This window comes from Balaenoptera acutorostrata, chromosome 11 (assembly GCF_949987535.1).
Source record: "Balaenoptera acutorostrata chromosome 11, mBalAcu1.1, whole genome shotgun sequence".
NCBI lineage: Eukaryota > Metazoa > Chordata > Mammalia > Artiodactyla > Balaenopteridae > Balaenoptera > Balaenoptera acutorostrata.
Window position 1 is genome coordinate 305460 of NC_080074.1, and position 19953 is coordinate 325412.

Sequence of the window (19953 nt, forward strand, 5' to 3'; positions counted from 1 at the left end):
GGGGCCCGGGTTCAATCCCTGGTCAAGGAACTAAGATCCCGCAGGCTGTGCAACACAGCCAAAATAAATAAATAAATAAATAAATAACTTGTTCAAAGGCACTTGGTCAAACTGTAGTAACAGCCAGTTCTACTCAGCCTCTAGAGTCTTCTATCTTTTTCTGTATTCTGAAATTATACATATAGTATTTGGAAACAACTCTTTATTGAATAGTTAATGGTGAAACTACTAGAGATAACTTCTGATAACTTTTTCAATTTCTTCTTTGGTTAATGCTTTAAGATTGTGTAGTTTGTGTATTTAATTTATCCTCCTACTTCATCCATTTCATCAGTATTTTCTAATTTATTAGATTACTGCTTTATACAGCATTATTAGCATTTTAAAATAACTATTATTAGATGATTATAATGAATAATCATGTTTATTATTTAATAAATATTATTAATAATTCATAAGTTGATAATTATTAAATAAACAATGATTTTTAAAAGAAATGTTGCATGTACATTGTTTTTAAAATCCAAAGTAAATTCAATTAAAATAGAAAATTACAAGAAAAGTTTAAAATCAGCAAAATCCAGCCACTCTGAATTAACTACTGTTAACACTAGCAAACATGATTCCAAGTCTCTCTCTGTGCAAAAACAGAATAATGGACCAATACGGGATGCATAGAGGAATCTTGTTTTGACAGATACACTTTAATGAAAATGGAATCATACTATATAAGCTACTTTTAAAATAAAGAGTACTACCTTTAATTTTACTTAAGAATTTAAATTGAAGTGAAACTGAAGAAATTCTTTACTTAAAATAAGTATTTCTTCACCATAAAAACTATACTAAAATTAAGAAAGTTTGTGGGGAAACATTAAGGAAATTAGTGTTATTTCTTCAGTTGTATCTTTTATCTTTATTCAGGATCTAATAACACTAATCAGTAATATTTATGCCTTACTTATTAATTGCTAGATCCTATACTAAGCACTATATGAATTTGTTCATTTAATCCTCACAACAATTTTTGAGATATAGGGATTGTTATTATTCCTATTTACAAATAAAGAAACTGAGGCACAACTGTCCTTCGTTATACTATTACCTGTATTTGTATATTATCAAGTACAAATAATGTTTACATTAACAATAACATTTACAACGTTTACACTCTATTCTGTAATCATAATTCCTAAGGTTGTTGAGACTCACACATTCTGTATTCAAATAATTCAAAGAGTTAAACCTAGTAACTATAGCTTTGGACATTGTATTCCTTGAATTCATAAATGCTTAAGAATATATCTATGTTTATAACTGGATGGTAACTTGGTTAGGTATATAATTATTTTCTTTATAACTTAAAAATATGCTTTCAGCATTTAGTGGCACTGTGAAGATATGTGAAACACTCTGCCTCTTAAAAGTGACTTTTCTGCCTGTAAGATTCTTTCTTTATTCTTGGAGTTCTGTACTTCACCAGCATAAGATTGGTATTAATACCCTCTAACATATTTCCTAGGACATGTTAGATCTCTAGAGCTGTAGATTTGAGTATTTTTTATTTATTTATTTTATTTATTTATTTTTGGCTGCATTGGGTCTTCGTTGCTGCGCGCGGGCTTTCTCTAGTTGCGGTGAGCGGGGCTACTCTTCGTTGTGGTGCGCAGGTTTCTCATTGCGGTGGCTTCTCTTGTTGTGGAGCACGGGCTCTAGGCTCGCGGGCTCAGTAGTTGTGGCGCACGGGCTTAGTTGCTCCGCTGCATGTGGGATCTTCCCGGACCAGGGCTCGAACCAGTGTCCCCTGCATTGGCAAGCGGATTCTTAACCACTGAGCCAGTAGGGAAGCCCGATTTGAGTATTTTTATAAGATCTTTTTCATTTATTGTATCTTTGGATACTTTTAGTTCTATTTATTTGGTTTATTTCTTCAGAAATTCCAGTTATCCATATTGTCTGTCTCTTTTTGTCTTATCTTCATCATCATCTCTGTAATCCATTTTATTTCTTTGTTATTTTCCATTTTACTTTGTGTCGGTGCCTCAAGACTGTCCCCCTATTCCCTGATTATGCTGTTGTATAACAATTTTCTTGTCTCTTTATTTTCAACCTCAGATGTAGAGAAGTGATTTTATCCTACTCCTCAGTTTGTGATACATTATGATCATTGGTCCATGCAGGGCACTACTAGTTTAATTTTTTTATTTATCCCCTTCGGTCCCCATGCTCCATTCCCTTTCCTCTCTCCACCTGTAGGCAACAATTCTAATGTGTATTTTTTGTGTGTGTATGTTCTTGTGAAATGTATATTGCTGTTTTATACATTTATTTGAAATTTCTATAAATGGTAAATTTATGTTAAATTTCTATAAATGATTATATATTTTTCATACTATTTTTTTTTCATTCAGAATTATATGTGTCAGCTCTTTCCAAGATGCTATGTATACATCCAATCTATTGCTTTTAAATGTTGCAAAGTATGCAATAGTGTACATCATTCATGAGTGGCTAGGCTAGGCCACATGGGTGATAATATGGAAGTTTAAGCTCAACCCATCTGTAGGACCTGTGGATGAAGACAAAGTCTCAGAGAAGGGCATATGGGCAGGGAAAGCATCTTAATATGCATTTGTTTTTCTGCATTCTAAATTAATTGGATTTCTGGGCTTTTTTCATCCTGCCTTCCCTAAAATTTTATTATTGTTTTATTAAAACTTTGAGTTGAATGCTTTATTCATTTATTTTTATTCCTTTTTAAGTTATGAAAACATTTGGAGCTGTGCATTTATCTCTAGATATGTCATTGCACCCATAAGTACTGATAAATAGTGTTCTTTTTTTTTTATTGTTTTTAAGTCACCTTTATTTAGGTATAAATAAATAATAAAATAAACATTTTAAGTGTAATGTTCACTGAGTTTTGCAAAATGTATACACCAGTATAACTAACACTACTGTCAAAGTATAAATTATTTCTATCACTCCAAAGCGTTTCCTTTTGCCCCTCCCCCAGTCAATTCCCACTCTTCCTTCCCCAGCACCAGGCAACAACTGATATACTTGCCTAGAGTTTCATATAATGGAATCACAGTGTATACACTTGTGTCTGGCTTCCTTTGCTCACCAGGTCCAATCAGCATAATATCAGTATAATGGAACAGCTTGATGTCCTGTGGAAGGGAAAGGCAACTAAGGAGCTGGAGAGTCAATATACCTGAATGAGGATAATGAAAATGGATTGTTAGCCTTGTCAGTGGAAACCAAACTGCTTTTGGTGGTGTTTACTAAGAGGTATAGAGAAAACAGCATTTTTCAGATCAATAGCTGCACACTAGGTACCAGAGGATGTGTTAATTTGTTCAAGCAACAAAACCACATCTGGAGCAGCAGCTGCAATTGGAGTCACCACCTGACTGAGTTTACAGTAATCCACTGTCATTCTCTAAGATTTGTCTTCTGTACAGGCCAAACAGGCAAGTTGAATGGGACTGTGGGGGAGCTACCCCCTGCATCTTTCAAGTCCTTAATGGTGGTAATAATCTCGGCAATCCCTCCAGGAATACAGTGTTGCTTTTAGTTTACTACTTTCATAGGTAGAGGCAGTTCTAGTGGTTTCCACTTGGTCTTTCCTACCAAAGAGCCCTCACTCTGTGGATTAGGGAACAAATGTGGGGATTCTCCCAGTTGCTGAGTATATATATTCAATTATGCATCCTGGAACTGAGAAAGTTACCATAAAGTGGGTTCAGAAACCCACTAAGCCCACTGAGAGACAGACCTCAGCTAGAACGCCATTGATAACCTGACCTCCATAAGCCCCTCTTCTGAATGGTAGATCACTACACTGGTAGCGATGTTTTGGGTCACCAGGAATTAATGTCCATTCAGAGCCAGCGTCTAGTAGTCCCCAAAAGGTCTGATTATTTCCCTTCCCACAATGTGCTGTCCTCCAGCTGTGCTATTGTAGGGTGCCTGTTCCTGAAGCTGATGATCATGTAAAGAGGAAAAATAACTAAACAAGTAGTTACAACGGATTTCTATGAGTGTTAAGACTGAATAATCTACATGGTGCTATGGGTAGCTAAAAGTGGAACCTAATTTGATATAAGGAGCCAAGGAAGACCTCCTCGAGTAAATTACTTCTCAGCTAAGACTAAAATATGAACATAAGTTAGCTGAATGAAAGAGGAAAGGAGAAAAGTGAAGAGATGAGAGTTTCTGAATACAGAAAGAATAGCAGGTTTAGAAGGATGTGGGGAAGAGTGAGTTCAGTTATGGATATGCTGAGTTGGAAGGGCCAGTTTTATATAGAGGTGGAGATATTCTACACACTGTCAAAAATATAATCACAGAGCCAATGCAAACGGTATAATGTACCAATATAAACTGGTGTAGCCGTTATGGAAAAGAGTGTGGAGGTTTCTCAAAACATTAAAAATAGAACTACCACATGATCAGCAATTCCTCTTCTGGGTATATATCCAGGAAATTATGCAAGAATGATGCATTCTGGAGATGTAATGTACAGCAACATGACTACAGCTAATATGATATTGTATACTTGAAATTTACTACAAATGTAGATCTTAAGTGTTCTCTCCATACCAAAAAAAAAACCCCACATAACTGTGAGGTGATGGAAATGTTAATTAGCTTGATGATGGTAATCATTTCACAATGCATACAATATCAAAACATCACATTGTACACCTTAAATATATACAATTTTTATTTGTCAATTATACTTCAGTAAAGCTGGAAAAATATAATCCCAGAGCTCAAAGACTGAGGGGTTAAAGCACCGTTCATTCATTCATTCATTCGTTCAACAAACACTATTTTTAAAAAATATTTATTAATTTATTTATTTAGGCTGCGCCAGGTCTTAGTTGCAGCATGCAGACTCTTAGTTGCGGCGTGCATGTGGGATCTAGTTTCCCGACCAGGGATCAAACCTGGCCCCCTGCACTGGGAGCACGGAGTCTTACCCACTGGACCACCAGGGAAGTCCAAACAAACACTTTCTAAATAACCACCTATGCCAAGCCCTGAGCTCAAGTTGCTTATAATCTAATGGAGAAATAAATGTACAGACACATAAATGCAATATACTATGCTAATTGCTATAATAAAAGGATATTAAAATTTCAATGAGATTTTGGATGAGTGGCTGAAATCTGTGTAATAAATTGTGGAATTTTTTAAGAGGAGGTATGGAGCATTTCTCTGAAGTATTGTGAGGAGTTCCCCAGATAGACAGGTGGTAGGTAGGGAAGGCTTTCAGACAAAAAGAACAGTTTGTGCCAAGGAACAAAAGTATAAGAAAGCTGGTTGGACTTAGGGTTCAATTACTGTTGAATACACTACAAGTGGAAGTGATAGAGAGTAAATCTAAATGAATCATCTGGGGTTAGATCATGAAAGATTTTGTGTGCCGCACCAAGAAATCATCCTACAGGCAACGGGAATAACTGAAGAAAGGCAGTGGAATGACATGAAGAGATGAGTGTTTTAGAAAGATTCTATAGCAGTGTAGAGGACATTGGGAGCTAGCTCAGCAATGACCTAACCAATAAATACATGAGATGATAAGCCACTGTTAGTGAAAGTCCACAGAAACAAGAGTCAACATATTTACATCTCCAAGGACTATAGATGATGTCAGATGCAGCCTCCTTAAAATCCAAAATCCTATGAACAGTGAGTTTGAGGCACTTTAAACTTTCATTAATGCTCTCCTCAAAATCTTTACAGGTTTTCTAGCTTCCAACAACTGTCCCATTCCAAAGCTACTCTTAACATTTTAGGTTTTTGTTACAGCAGCACCATACTCTCAGTACCAAAATTTGTATTATCTATTTGCTGCATTACAAATTAACCCAAACTTAGCAGCTTAAAACAAGAAACATTTATTATCACAGTTTCTTAGGGTCAGGAATCTGAGAATGGCTTAGTTGCGTGGTTCTGGATGTGGTTTTCATGAGTTTGCAGTCAAGTTCTAGGTCATGGCTTCAATCTCTGGATACTTGACTGGATGCTGGAGAGTCTCCTTCCAAGCTCACGTAGCTGTTGGCAGGAGGCTTTCTATGTAGCCTCTCCACAGGGCTGGTCATGTAATAACTTCCCTCAGAGCAAGTGATCTGAGAAATATTTATATATATAATAGAGAGAGAACCCAAGACAGAAGATACAGTCTTTTATCATCTAATCTTGGAAATGACATGCCATCACTTCTGCCATAATCTGTTGGTCACATGGATCAACTCTGGTACAATGTGAGAGAACTACAGAAGGGTGTGACTACCAGAAGGTGGGGACTACTGGGGCCAACGTGGAGCTAATTACCGAATTTATTATGTAGAACATAAAACACATATTATTGGAAATAATAAAGCTTAGCAAGGTGGCTGAATATAAAATCAATGTACAAAAGTTAATTGCATTTTTATATACCTGCAGCAAAGAATTAGAACATATTTTTTTAAGGCAACATTTATAATGGCAACAATAACAGTAACACAAACACGTACATCTATGAATTACCTTGGAAGAAGTTTAACAAGAAATATGCAAGGCTTATATGCAGAAAGTTACAAAACTTGACTAACAGATATTAAAGACCAAAATAAATGGAGCTATAGCTACCTTCATGAGTAGAAAGAAAATATAATAAATGTGTTCATTCTCCCCAAATTCCATCCAAGGCTTCAAAGTAGTTCTAATAAAAATCCTAATAGGGTTTTTCATGGAACTTGACAGGTTGATTCTAAAACATTTATTGGAGACTTGGGCTTCCCTGGTATTGCAGTGGTTGGGAGTCCGCCTGCCAACGCAGGGGACACGGGTTCAAGCCCCGGTCCAGGGGGATCCCACATGTGACGGCGCAACTAAGCCTGTGTGCCACAACTACTGAGCCTGTGCTCTGGAGCCCATGTGCCCCAACTGCTGAGGCCTGCGCGCCTGGAGCCGGTGCTCCACGACAAGAGAAGCCACCGCAATGAGAAGCCTGCGCACCGCAATGAAGAGTAGCCCCCACTTGCGGCAGCTGGAGAGAGCCCGCGCACAGCAACGAAGACACAACGCAGCCAAAAATAAATTAATTAATTAATTTAAAAATAAATAAATAAAACATTTATTGGAGACTTAAGAGCCAAAAGTAGCTAAGATACTTCTGAGGAAGACAAGGATGGGGGATTCACCCTACAATTAGCAAAGTTTATGATAAAACTATATAATTGACAGTGTCATATTGGCTTAGGGATAGACAAGTTGAGCAACAGAGTACAACAGAGAGCCCAGAAACAGATAACACACACACAAAGTTTTATACATAGCACAGGTGACATGGAAGATCAGTGGAGGAAAGAAGGGACTATTTAACAAGTAAGCTAGAAAAATTGGTTATGAATAAGAATAAAAATTTAAAACGGGTCCCTGCACACACACAAACACACAGTAGCTTCAGAGTGATGAGAACTTAAGTATCAAAAATAAATTTTAAAGTTTGGGAAGAAAATAAGGGAGAATATCTTTGCGACTTTGAAGGTTGGGTAGAATTTTCTAAACAAAAGGCAAAAAGTGCTAAATACAGAATAAAAGATTGAGAAATTGAACTACACTAATGTTAAGAACTTCTATTCATCAAAAGTTAATTTAAAGGTCACTTCCTCAGTGAAGTCTTTCCCGAGCACCCTTCTTGAAATTGCAGATCCTTTTTTCCTAGCATCCTCAACCCTCCTTCACTGCTTTATTTTTCTCCTTAGCACCTGTTACCTTCTAACACACTGTATAAGTTTACTATAGGTACTATGTAAGTTTCTTGTTATTTAGTATATAATGGTCATGAGAGCAAGACTTTTTGACATTTTTTCTCACTGCTCTGTCCCCAGAACTTAAACAGGTGCTGACCCATACTAGGTGCTTGATAGATATTTTTTCAATTGAATGATGTGTCTTAACTCCCTGACTTTTTATGCATTTTGAGAAAGCTTGTGTCTTAAGCCTCCTGGCATCTCCCTTGCCTAGTTCAGTGCTAACAGTGAAATCGTATTTGGAATGTGCTTGTTTCCCTTGGTACCCACTTGCCTGGCACAGTGAAGAGAATATAGTATGTTTTCTATACCTGTGATTGACTTTGTTCTCTTCCATGCCTGTCTGCCATAGTGGATCCCCATTTGTTATTTCCTAATGAGTCTGGTTTATTTGTTAGTTTGTTTCTCTTTATGGTTCTCTGGCAGAAAGGTTGACACCATACTTCTCAGTTCATAGCGTGTTAGCGTTACTGGCCCATATAACAATCCTCACTTATTTGTTTGTTTATGCTCTTTTTTTTATTCCTTTTTTTGGTATATCCCTTTTTATGTGTTTCTGTAAAATTCATACTTTTTGTTTTATATCTCCAGCTTTTATCTTACTTTTTAAACTCAAGACTGTTATGAAGACCTATTTGAGTAGCCATGTGTACATGTTATCTATTACTTTTAACTGCAATATAGTATTTATTCCATGGTGAGCCACTACTTTTTGCTTCTCCATTCTTCCCAGTGATGGACACCTAGATTGCCTACAACTCTTCATCACCAAAAACAATGCTACAATGAACATCTTCACACATCTATGCTCAAGGACCTGTGTAATCATTTTAGGGGTTACCAGATGACCTCACAGAACGGCTGAGTCAGACTCTGTTCCAACCAGCAGTGCCTGGGGGTTCTTAGATCCCACGAGCTCACAGACACTTGATATTATCCAGCTTTCTAATTTTGCCAGTCTAATAGGTATAAAGTGACATCTGATTGTTTTAATTTTTACTTCTCTAATGAATTCCAGATTCTCTTCAAATGCTTGTTAGTCTTTTGGGTTTCTTCTTAGGGAATGTAAGAAGCAGTGTACCATAAGCAGCTAAAAACGTGGACACAGGTGCTTGATGACTTGGGTAGAATCCTGCCTGTGCCGCTTGTTAGCTGTGTGACTTGGGCAAGCTGCTTAACCTCTCTGTCCATTTCCACTTTTGAAAAATGAAGATAATTATAATATCTACATCTTATATTTAAATAAATTTTTATCAAAGTGAATTCACATAAAATTAACTATTTTAAAGTATACATTCAGTGGCATTTAATACATTCATAATTTTGTGCAGCCATCAACTCTGTCAAGTTCCGCAACATTTTCATCACCCAAAAAAGACACTTTGTACCCGTTAAGCAGTCACTCCCATACCTCTATTCCCAACCCCTGGCAACCGCCAATCTGTTTCCAGTCTCTATGGATTTACCTATTCTGGATATTTCATATAAGAGAATCATATAATATGTGACATTTTGTTTCTGGCTTCTTCCACCGAACATAGTATTTTCAAGTTTCACCCATATTGTAGCATACTATGAGTGCTTTATTCCTTTATATGGCTAAATAATATTCCATGTATTCATCCACTGATGGATATTTGGGTTGTGTCCCGATATTTAACTATTGTGAATAGTGCCACTATGAACATTTGTATGCAAGTATTTGTTTGAGTGCCCATTCTTTATTGTTTGGGACACTATCTAGGAGTAGAATTGCTAGGTCATATGGTAATTCTATATTTAGCTTTCTGAAGAATGTCAAACTGTTTTACACAATGGTGCATCATTTTACAACCCCACCAGCAATGTACAAGCGTTCCAATTTCTCCACATCCGCACCAACACTTGTTATTTTCCAGGGTCTTGTTGTTGTTACTGAATTTCTTTTATTGATTTGAAGTAATTTCTTGTATATTCTAGATATTAACCCATTATCAGTTTAAAGATTGTAAATTTCTTCTATCATTTGTATGAAAATTTTGTCCATGTTGTCCTTAGTTGAAAAAAAATTTTTGATAAAAAGAAATTCACCAATATTTTGCCTTATGGTTTTTTTTTTTTTTTTAATTTATTTTATTTTATTTATTTATTTATTTTTGGCTGTGTTGGGTCTTCGTTTCTGTGCGAGGGCTTCCTCCAGTTGTGGCAAGCGGGGGCCACTCTTCATCGCGGTGCGCAGGCCTCTCACTATCGCGGCCTCTCTTGTTGCGGAGAACAGGCTCCAGACGCGCAGGCTCAGTAGTTGTGGCTCACGGGCCCAGTTGCTCCGCAGCATGTGGGATCTTCCCAGACCAGGGCTCGAACCCGTGTCCCCTGCATTGGCAGGCAGACTCTCAACCACTGCGCCACCAGGGAAGCCCTGCCTTATGGTTTTTAAGAAGTCCCTAGATCACAGGTATTCTGCTAAATTTTGATCTATAAATGCTATTTTATCTTTCATATTTATGTCTTTAATCCATCTGGAGTATACTGTCCTTTTTTCTCCTTTTTTCAGGAGACATATATTTCTGAAGGATTTTTTAGTGTTACTTTCATCATATACTAAATTCCATATACACTTAGGTCTATCTCTGAGCTTACTATTTTCTTTCATTGGTCTGTTTGTCTGTACTACACTATTTTTTTTAAAAAGGGCTTTAGAGAATTCCCTGGCGGTCTAGTGGTTAGGACTCCACACTTTCACTGCTGAGGGCACAGGTTCAGTCCCTGGTCAGGGAACTAAGATCCCCCAAGCCACGCAGTGTGGCTAAATAAATAAATAAATAAAACAGGGCTTTATAAGATGTCTTGATATCTAATAGGGTATATTCCCCCCTTTTAGCTGTTATTTTTTTAAGATTGACTTGACTATTGGACCTCTATTCTTTCATATACACTTTTATAATTTACAAATACTGATAGTTTTATCTCTTACCTTATACCTCTTATTTCTTTTAAATGTTTAAATTCCATTTACCAACATCTTCAATACCCATAACATTATTAGAGGCATCCTTGTTTGATTCCCAAAGGAATTTATCCACAGTTTCTCCATTAAGTATAATATTTGCTGTAAGTTTTTGGTGTATCACCTTTACTAGGTTAAAATGTCTCCTTCTATTCCTAATTTGTTAGTTTTGATTTTCTGAAATCACAAATAAGTATTAAACTTTATTAACTGCTTTTTTTTGCATTAACTGAGATATTACTATGATTTCCCCCCTTTTATTAATGTGGTTAATTATGCTGATTGATTTTCTGATACTCAACTGTCCTTGAATTTCTTTTACAAACTCTACTTGATCATAACATATTATTTTAACACATTGTTAGGTTTGGTTAGATCATATTATATTAGGATTTTACATCTATTTTCATGTGAGACAGACCTATAATTTTTTTTATATAATCTTTGTCTGGTTTTAAAATAAACCAGCTTAGGGAAAATTATGTTTTTATTTTTGCTTATCTCTATTCTCAAATTTTCTACAGTGTAAATGGAATACTTCTATAAAATGATTTCTTAAAAAGTTACACCAGGGGACTTCCTTAGCAGTTCAGTGGTTAAGACTCCGAGCTTCCAGTGCAGGGGGCGTGGGTTCGACCCCTGGTCGGGAAACTATGATCCCACATGCCACGTGGTGCAGCCAAAAAATTTAAAAATAAAAATAATAATAATAAAATAAAAATTTTAAAAAGTTAACACCAGTCCATACAGTCAGCTTATCAGTCTTCCCTCTTTTTCTAATTTCTGGAATCACTTATGTTAGATAAGAATTAACTGTTCTTCCAAAGTCCGGTGGAACTCATCTGTAAAACCATTTGGGACCTCAGATTTGAGGAGGTAGACCTTCACCATTTACATTTTAAAATGTTGATTCTTCTGTTTTGCCAGTGATGTGAATTAGCCTGTGGGCTGTAAACTCCAGGCTTATCTTCATCCCTTTATCACCTGGCTCAACTAGCCTTGTCATTCCTGTTCTCTGCTTCTACCTCTTCTACTGTCAGAACAAATCTACTCACTGCATCCCTCGTTAGTCCTCCCTCTCCTACACAGATTTTCCTACACTTCATCCTCATCCTTTACTGAACCCTGCATCTAGGGCACATCTTGACCATTTTTTAAATTTCTGTGTGAGGACCTGGCCCTACCCAGCAGGTTATCAGGGTTTGTGGGGCGAGTCCTAACTAGCCTCTCAGAATATCTGCTGTCCAGGCCCCTCCAGAGATTAGGACCTTGGCTTTGCTACTGCATAGGCCTTACCAAAAGCCCTCTGAGAAGGCCTGCCCTCACTACCTGGTCTAAAATAAGACTCTTCCTATCCCATTTCTCTGTCACAATACACGTTGCTTCGCAGCTCCTTTCACAATGTGTAATTGTCTTATATGTTTATTATCTGTCTCCTCCCACTGCAACTAGTATAGAAGCTCACGAGGGCAGGGATGTGTCTATCCTGTAGTAGACAGCTGTATCATCAGGGCTGCCTTAGCAAAACGCCGACACAGAGCAGGTGCACAATAAACATTGAATGAATGAAAAACTCAGGCGACATATATTTCCGAAGGATTTTCAGATGAATGTGAGTCCTTCATATTCTATATTTTCTTTTTTTTTTCCCCCCTTGGATCAAATCATAAGAGAGCTATGCACTTGATATAGTGTTTTAGTGTCTCATTGAATTGCCTTTTCTGAAGTGTGCTTTGGTACTGTGCCACCAGCTTTCTTTTACCGGTGCCTACAACTGTAGACATAGAAGAATGTCTTTGTATTTAAAGTAGGGATGTTGTCAAGGACATTTTCCACTATGTTACACACCTCTCATGAAATATACCTATAAGGAAATTCTTTCTTAGGGTAAAAGTGTCTTAAACAATGTGTTTGTTTTTATTTTATGGTCACTGAATCTTATAACCGAGCATGTTTCCTTCTCTGCTTTGACCTCAGGAAACTCAGGACTAGAATTTCAGCTGCCATGTAGGACTATATGAGATTCATTTCTGTGAGCTGTTTGTTTTGTTTTGTTTACCCACCCTAGTTCTTTGTCCTGAATATCTGAATTATTTATTTTATAGTAAGAGTTTCTCCTTTCTTGAGCACCTAATATGTTGGAGACAGGTCACATACATCATCGGTTTAATCTTCACAGCAAAGCCATGAGATCCGGACGTTTTCCGTCCTTCACTTAAGAGGAGATGAGGTTAGTAAGTTTAAATCACTTACTCCAGGTCACGCAGCCAGTGAGTGGAGAGCTGGGAAGCAGACTCTGCCCTGCCTTCAAGTCCATGCTCCCCCTGCTGCCCAGGTGGCCTCACATGGTGGTCTGCAGGCTTCCTGCACCAGAATGACCCAGGATGCTTGTCAAGATGCAGGTTCCTGGGCACCACTCCCAACCTGATACACAAGAACCTTCTTTGAGTTCTGAGAGGGGCCAGTGGTCTACATTTTAACAGGTGTCCCAAGTGACTCTCATACTTCCAGAAGATCGAGAATCCCTGTGCTAGCTATATATCATATGCCCTCTATCTGTTGAGGTGTACTGCATGTATCTTTTCTAACAATTTTTCCCTAACCAAACAGATGCCACTTTCTATAAAACTTCAAGTCTGCCACACTGCTGACCTCGGTTGTGTGTAGACATACATGTGCATTTGTTATTAATCATTCTGCCTATCTCTCTTTTTTTTTTTTTTCATTCTGCTTGCGGGATCTTAGTTCCCTGACCAGGAATTTAACCCACGCCCTCAGCAGTGAAAGTGCGGAGTCCTAACCACTGGACTGCCGGGGAATTCCCTGCCTGTCTCTTCTTTGGTTAATTTCCTGAAGGACATAGTTTCCCAAAGTATCCAGCATTTTTTAACCCAGGCAGGAGAAGTTCTAAGGAGATGTATTTACTACACAGAGAGACAACCCTGTTCTTCGTAGCTCTAAAGGGGAGAATCACACCAGTGGGGGGCGGGTGCTGCAGAGGGAAGGGGTGGAGGTGGGGCGTCTGCACACACCATTGGATTTGTACAGGAAGCACATGTTCACCTATAGGCCCAGGGGATGCGGCCCTCAAGTCGCTCTCAAAGGGAAAGAGCAAGAAAGGTGGTCAGTGCAGTGGTGAGCACCAAAGGACACCTGACATGGAACTCGGCAAACCTCCCCAGAAGGAGGAGCCCCCGGACTGGCCTTATTAAAAGCAGAGAGGTGCCAAGGTGGGGGTGGGCAGGTATCCCAGGCCAATGAGCATGAGAGAGCCTGAGGCTCTAGCCTTGGAGGAGTGGGAGTGGTCAGCCCTACCTGAGTATGTGAGCTTGGGCGGGGTTATGACTTCTTGGGGGTCACCCGGCAACCACTAGCTGTGAACTGCAGATAGGTAAGGACCTGTGTTTACTCTCATTTTTCCTAACATTTCATGTCAGATTGGCCTCCAACCTTTTAGTGTTGTGGGCTGGTGTATCCAGAAGTTAAGACTTGTGTGAGATTAGGGAAGGTTCATTACTGCTCTGTGTAGAGAGGAGTTTTAACAGGGTTGTTATGAGCCCTATAACACATGGCCGACCCACTTTCCCTCCTTCGAGTAATCGGGTGACTCAGCACGTCCTGTCCCCAGGATGCTGGGCACGAGCGGAGGCGCCCAGCCCTCGCTGGGGGGCTCCAGTGCTGCAGCCGCCGCCTGTGGCCTGACCAGGGCCTGTCTGGTTGTTGCAGTGCAGGCCACGTGGATGGCCTACGACATGGTGGTGATGCGCACCAACCCCACGCTGGCGGAGTCCATGCGGCGGCTGGAGGGCGCCTTCCTCAGCTGCAAGGAGGAGATGGAGAAGAATTGGCAGGAGCTGCTCGACGAGACCAAGCGAGCGCAGTAGGCCCGCCCGCCCCGCGCGGCCCCGAGCGGGCTTGGCCGAGTAGCAGCGACCCCGGAGCAGGGCTGTGCGCAGAGCTTGTTTCTCAGTAAACTTCTTTCCAAACACAACCTAAGTACCCTTTCTGTCCCACTCAGCTGCACATCAGACCTTGTGGACAGCACATGAGAAGGGCGAGATGCAGAGGCTCTCGATGTAGTAGACGTACTCAGTGCCAGTGGTGCCGAACTTAGAATAAAAAAACAAAAAAGGAGCCAGACGGGGACAAACCAGGTCAGAGGGTGGGACAGGCAGCAGTATTCCGTCAGATTTATTTACCTTCCTACAGTGAGTTCCAAAGCGAGTAAGGGGGAACATTAGTTATTCAGTTGTGTATTTGGGGCACCAGGCTGGGCACTCTCGGGTGTGTCCTTATGTTCTCACAGCCCCGTTTCAGACAAGAAAAGCAATGTTAGATGTCTCTTCCAATCCACACAGCTAATAAGGGGCAGAACGAGGGCGAAACCCAGGCCTCGCCTAGGAAGGGGGCTGGCGGGAAGTGGGGCGGGCTTCTGGAGGGGCTGAGCCGGCAGGAGAGACCCCACCAGGCTGCAGAGGAGTATGAGCTGAGTGGTCCTGCACGGCCTGGGCTGGGGTCTGGGCAGGGGCTAGAGCCAGCAGGGCGCTTTCACAGACAAGGGTTCTAGGCCCTTGAGGTCAGTCAGACAAAAGAGGGCTTCAGAGCTGTTCCAGGGGAGAGCCAGCCAGGCTCCCAGAGGCCTCAGGACAGGTAGAAAGTCCCAGAGGCAAGGATGTTTTCCTGGGGACTTGTTTGCTCCCTGGTCCCCCTTCCCACCCCCTCGAGGGCTCCTTGCCTGGCCTGGAGCCCCAGGGACAGACCCTAGGAAGCAGAATGTGTTCTCAGCCATCTCCTTCCTCGGCTCAGGGGTTGCCAGGCTCCTCAGTGAGCCAAGTCCTGGTGCCCAGGGACACGTCAGGCTCTCGGAGCCCAGGGGTCCCACGGGCAGGTAATTCCCAGGCAGTGGGGTGGTGCTGTGAGAGAGGATCTCTGTCTGGAGGAGGGTGGGTGAGCCAGCAGAGGCGCTGGGTAACCAAGGAGGGAATTAAGTCCTAGAGGAAAGAAGCAGCTTGGGTGTGATGGGAGGTAGGATACCAGGCTAGGGACACCCAGCGACCGGCTCCCAGGTGCAGGGAGCCTGAGCTCTGAGGGGAGAGGCTTAGGGGAGGGGAGCGGGTGGAAGGCGGAGTCAGGAGGCTTATTAGAACAGAAAAGGAAAGTTGTCCCGGGAACAACAGCAGAAAGTTTTGGATCACAGCCTCCTCCCTGTGCCCCTCCTGCCCTCAGACTCCGCCCCAGGGTCTCCCCGGAGAGCAGTGCTGAAGTCCCTGGTGTTCCAGCAGCCACTCAGAGAGCAGTCTGCAGCGGGTCCACGGGGGGCAGCGTCAGGATGAATGGGCAGAGGACCCCTTTGGCCCCCGGGGGAAAAGGCTGTAGCTCCTTGGCCTGGAACTGGGCGGTTCCCTCGGAGACCGTGAAGGTGGCTGTGACCTGGTGGTTGAGGCAGTAAATGGTGTTGCCCAGCACGGCGCAGCGGAGCGGGGCGGGGTCGGGCAGGGGCAGGGAGGCGGCCCGACTCCAGGAGCTTGTCACGGTGTTGTAGCGCATCACCGCGGCGCCCACGCCCCGCAGCAGGTCGAAGCGGTACAGGAAGCCCCCCAGAGCCACAATGTCGCTGGACCGCCGGTGGCTGGCACTGTAGGGGCACTCGTCCCACGCGTCCTTCGCGGGGCTGTACCTGAGCAGGCGGTAGAAGAGATGGCCGCCGGTAACATAAATGTCCCCCCGGCAGGCCACAGCTTCGTGAGCCACGGGGAAGGTGCCTGCAGGGAGGGGCGCACGGGAGGTCCAGGCGTCTGTGCGCGGGTCGTAGCGCTCCATGCTGTACAGACACTCGCCCCCGATGGCGTACAGCAGCCCGTCCAGCGCCACCAGTTTGAGCTGGGCACGCGCCTGCTGCATGGGCCGCACCTGGCTCCAGATGTTGGTCAGAGGGTTGTAGCAGAAGACCTCGTTGGAGCAGACGGCCTCGGCACCGGATCCACGGATCCCCCCCGCCAGGAACAGGTAGTTGTGCAGGGTGCAGAGACCGCAGCCCCGGAGCGGGGCCTCCTGGGGCACCTGGGTCAGGGGCCGCCACGCGTTCTCCCGGGGGTGGAACACGTGCAGGTATGTGCGGGGAGGCGGGGGCGCGGGCCGCACCGCGGGAGCCTCCACCCCACGAGGGTCCCTTGTGAGCCCCGAGCGGCTCACCCGGTAGAGGCTGGGCAGCACGAGGACCCCCAGCACCGCCTGGCCCCGGCTGGTCCGAAGGCTCAGGATGCGCTCCCGGTCAGCCCCACTCAGCTGCCGGTAGAGGCTCGGGTCTCCCAGCACGTGTAGCAGATTGTCACTCATCCAGGCATAGGTCTCCTGGGCCAGGCCGGGGTCCCCGTGCTGCTGCGCAAAGGCCAGTGCCTCCAGGCAGCTACCCAGGTCCAGCCATCGCTGCAGAGCCGCTGCCGCCAAGGATCTGGGCTTCTGGGGCCCCTCCACCACCCCCCAGCCCCCCGGCCTCTGCAGAAACACCATGAGTTTTCGGGCCTCCTGCTGCTTCTCAGTGAGGACCTGCCCGCTGCCTGCAGGGCTGGGCCCCTCCCCGGGCTCCTGTCCTCGGCGCTGCCCTGGGGCCGCTGGGCTGGCCTCACGCTCAGAGCTCTGGGATATTTCGCACAAGCTGCGTTTCCGTGGCCGGGGGACGGGCTGTGAGTCCCGCCTTGTAACTGGGGAGGGTGCAGGGCCAGGCTGCGTCTGCTCCGGTGGCCATGAGGGGGCCCTGGGTTCTGCAGCTCCAGGTGGCAGCGAGTCTGGAGGTTTCTCCTCAATTCTCTCCCCTCTTGGGCCTGAGGGCGGGCCTGCGGTGGGAGCCTCGTTGGTCTCGGTGCTGCTCTGCTGTGGCGGAGCTCCAGCCTCAGCCAGGCCCCCTGTGACCAGTCCAGCCGAGCCACGCCTGTCCTCACGGCTGGGGACGGCCTCTTCAGGGGAAGAGCCAGACTCTCTGTTCTCAGAGGGTGTGGAAGTGCTGGGATCTCTGGGGCTCTCCAGAGCTGCCCTTGGGACTCTCCCTTGGGGCCTCTCTGGCCTGGGGAAGGGGTGACTCCTAAGAACCATCGAAATAAGGTTTCCCCAGCTAGTTGAGAACTGCCCCTCCTGACTGCCCTTGCAGAGAACCACACTGGGCTTCTGAGATGCAAGCCTTGACCCACTAGCAGGCCCAGGGGCTGCAGCTGTGACAGGGGACGGGCCTGGGGCAGGGGATGGCACTGCTTTGAGATTTTCATCCTCAGCAGGACCCTGGCCAACTCTGGGGGGCAAAGAGCCTGACAGAGAGGAGGTCAGAAGAGTTGGGGCTACAGGTAAGAGACCTGGATGGGGACGTGCTGTGGGTGGGAGGGGGTTAGGGGTGCGTGGAGAGGACGTGAGGGAGGGGCTCAGGGAGGGCATGCAGCTGCGAACCTCTGCAGCTCGCTTCCCTCTGCCAGAGCCACCAGCCACCCGGCCTTGCAGGGATCCTCTCCCTTCTCTAACACTGTGGCCGCCTTGCTCCTTTGTCCCTCCAGGCCCTGAACTGAAGACAGGGTGGTCTCCAGAGCCGTTAGCCCCAGACTCACCCGCAGTGCTAGCCTCTGTGGTCCCCTCCCCTTGGGACAAGTGTGGGTGTCCCCCCTGTGGCCCCTCTTGTGATAGGCCCATGGAGTCTGGGGCCTGGCTGAAGCTCCCGGTGACAAGGACCTCCCTCCTCACCCAGGGCCAACCTTCCATGGAGGCTGGGGACCTCTGAGACTCCCTGGGGGCCAGGGTCCCAGCCTCCCTGCTCTCAGTAGCTTTGGCTCCTGAGTCCAGAGCTAGGACTGGGGCTGGTTGGGGGCTGCTCTTCCCACGCCCCCTCTCTGAGACATCCATTGGGGGCCTAGTCTTCAGTGTGTACGATGGGGGCAGCTCCTGGGGGAAAGGGAGCCCCTGGGAGCCCGCGGGGAGGCTGCTGGCTGCACCCACAGAATCCCACACACTCACCACATTGCCCAGGGACAGGGGGTCCAGCCTTGGGGAGCGGCAGGTTCTCTCTCCTGAGCTGCGGTCCACCTGCCACCGGCGGCTGCCTGGGCCCCTCCCCAGTGAGCCAGGTGACGCCACACCTTGCTGCCAGGGGCTGGTGTCCCGTTCCACCATGTGGACGAGGGCCTGGTGAGCTGGTGCCTTGGCTTGGACGCCTCCTGCTTCTACCTGCACCTCCACTTCTCCGCCAGGACTCCGGGGGGTGAAGTGTATCAGGAGGGGGACAGACGTCCCCTCTGCTTTGCTCCGACCCAGGAGGGCAGCACCTGGCCTGCGAGCCTCCCTTCCTTTTCCTCGGGGGGCTTCTGGAGTGGCATTACCACGCTGCTGTCCCAAGGCCCCTCCGCTGGCCACCTCACCAGGTGTCTTGAGTGGAGGTGTAGCTGTAGCAGCCAGACCTCCACCTCGCGGGGGCTCCTGATCCTGGGCCCCTGCTGCAGCTGGACTCCCCTGGCCACGTCCTGGAGGGTATGGCTTCCCCTGCCCTGAGCTGTGTCCCGCGACACCACCACTGACCTTGGATTTCGGGGGCAGGGCTGGCCCAGGTCCTCCCACCTGTGAAGGTCGAGGGGCTGTGGATGCTGGACCTGCTGCCTCCTGGTCCTGCCCAGAGCCAAACCAGTGCAAAGCTAGCGCCGTGGCGGCCACCACAGCCAGCGCCAGCAGGGTCAGCACAGCGCCATCCCAGTCTTCATCCCCATCCCCGTCCCAGCCCCAGCCGGGGCCGTCAGCCTCCGAGACGCCCTGGGTCATGGTCTGGGCGGAGACCCCGCGTGAGGAGCTGGGCAGCAGGCTGGGAGCTATGTGCTGCGCACACCAGGTCCTGCTTCAGGCCTGGGTGCCACCTGGTGTCGCGCAGATGGCATCCGTGACGTGCCCCGCCCAGAGGGCTGCCCAGTTAAGGTGGCCCTGTGCCGGGGCCAGTGCGCCGCCCAACCTGGCAGGGGTGGGCCTCTGTGTCTGCACCTGGGCTTGGGTGCTGTTAGGAGGGCCTGGCTGGAGGTATCAGGAGACAGCATAACCCACGGCAGCTCCAGGAGCTCAGGGGCCTCCCCAGGCCCCTGCCCAGCTCCTGCCCCTTCCCTTTTTCCATAGGTTCCAATGGCAAATGGCAGCGTT

The 19953-nt window shown here is 45.6% G+C and overlaps 2 protein-coding genes across 3 annotated transcripts in view; one reads left to right on the forward strand and one right to left on the reverse strand.

The window, feature by feature from the left end:
• Nucleotides 1-16226, forward strand: part of SYCE3 (synaptonemal complex central element protein 3) — a 27987-nt gene extending 11761 nt beyond the window's left edge. For both annotated transcript variants that reach the window (XM_007189267.2, XM_007189268.2), the window contains one exon: nucleotides 14527-16226. In XM_007189267.2, coding sequence (XP_007189329.1) covers nucleotides 14527-14684 — 158 coding nt within the window. In that variant the 3' untranslated portion in view covers nucleotides 14685-16226. The remainder of the gene's footprint in view (nucleotides 1-14526) is intronic.
• On the reverse strand, nucleotides 16087-19587 carry KLHDC7B (kelch domain containing 7B). Its single transcript, XM_007189266.3, has one exon. The coding sequence runs from the start codon at nucleotides 19585-19587 to the stop codon at nucleotides 16087-16089; it is 3501 nt and encodes a 1166-aa protein (XP_007189328.3).
• Between the last annotated feature and the right edge of the window lie 366 nt (nucleotides 19588-19953).

Excerpts from the sequence above, each read along its gene's own strand:
- KLHDC7B (XM_007189266.3), bottom strand. The coding sequence starts at position 19,587 with ATGACCCAGGGCGTCTCGGAGGCTGACGGCCCCGGCTGGGGCTGGGAC.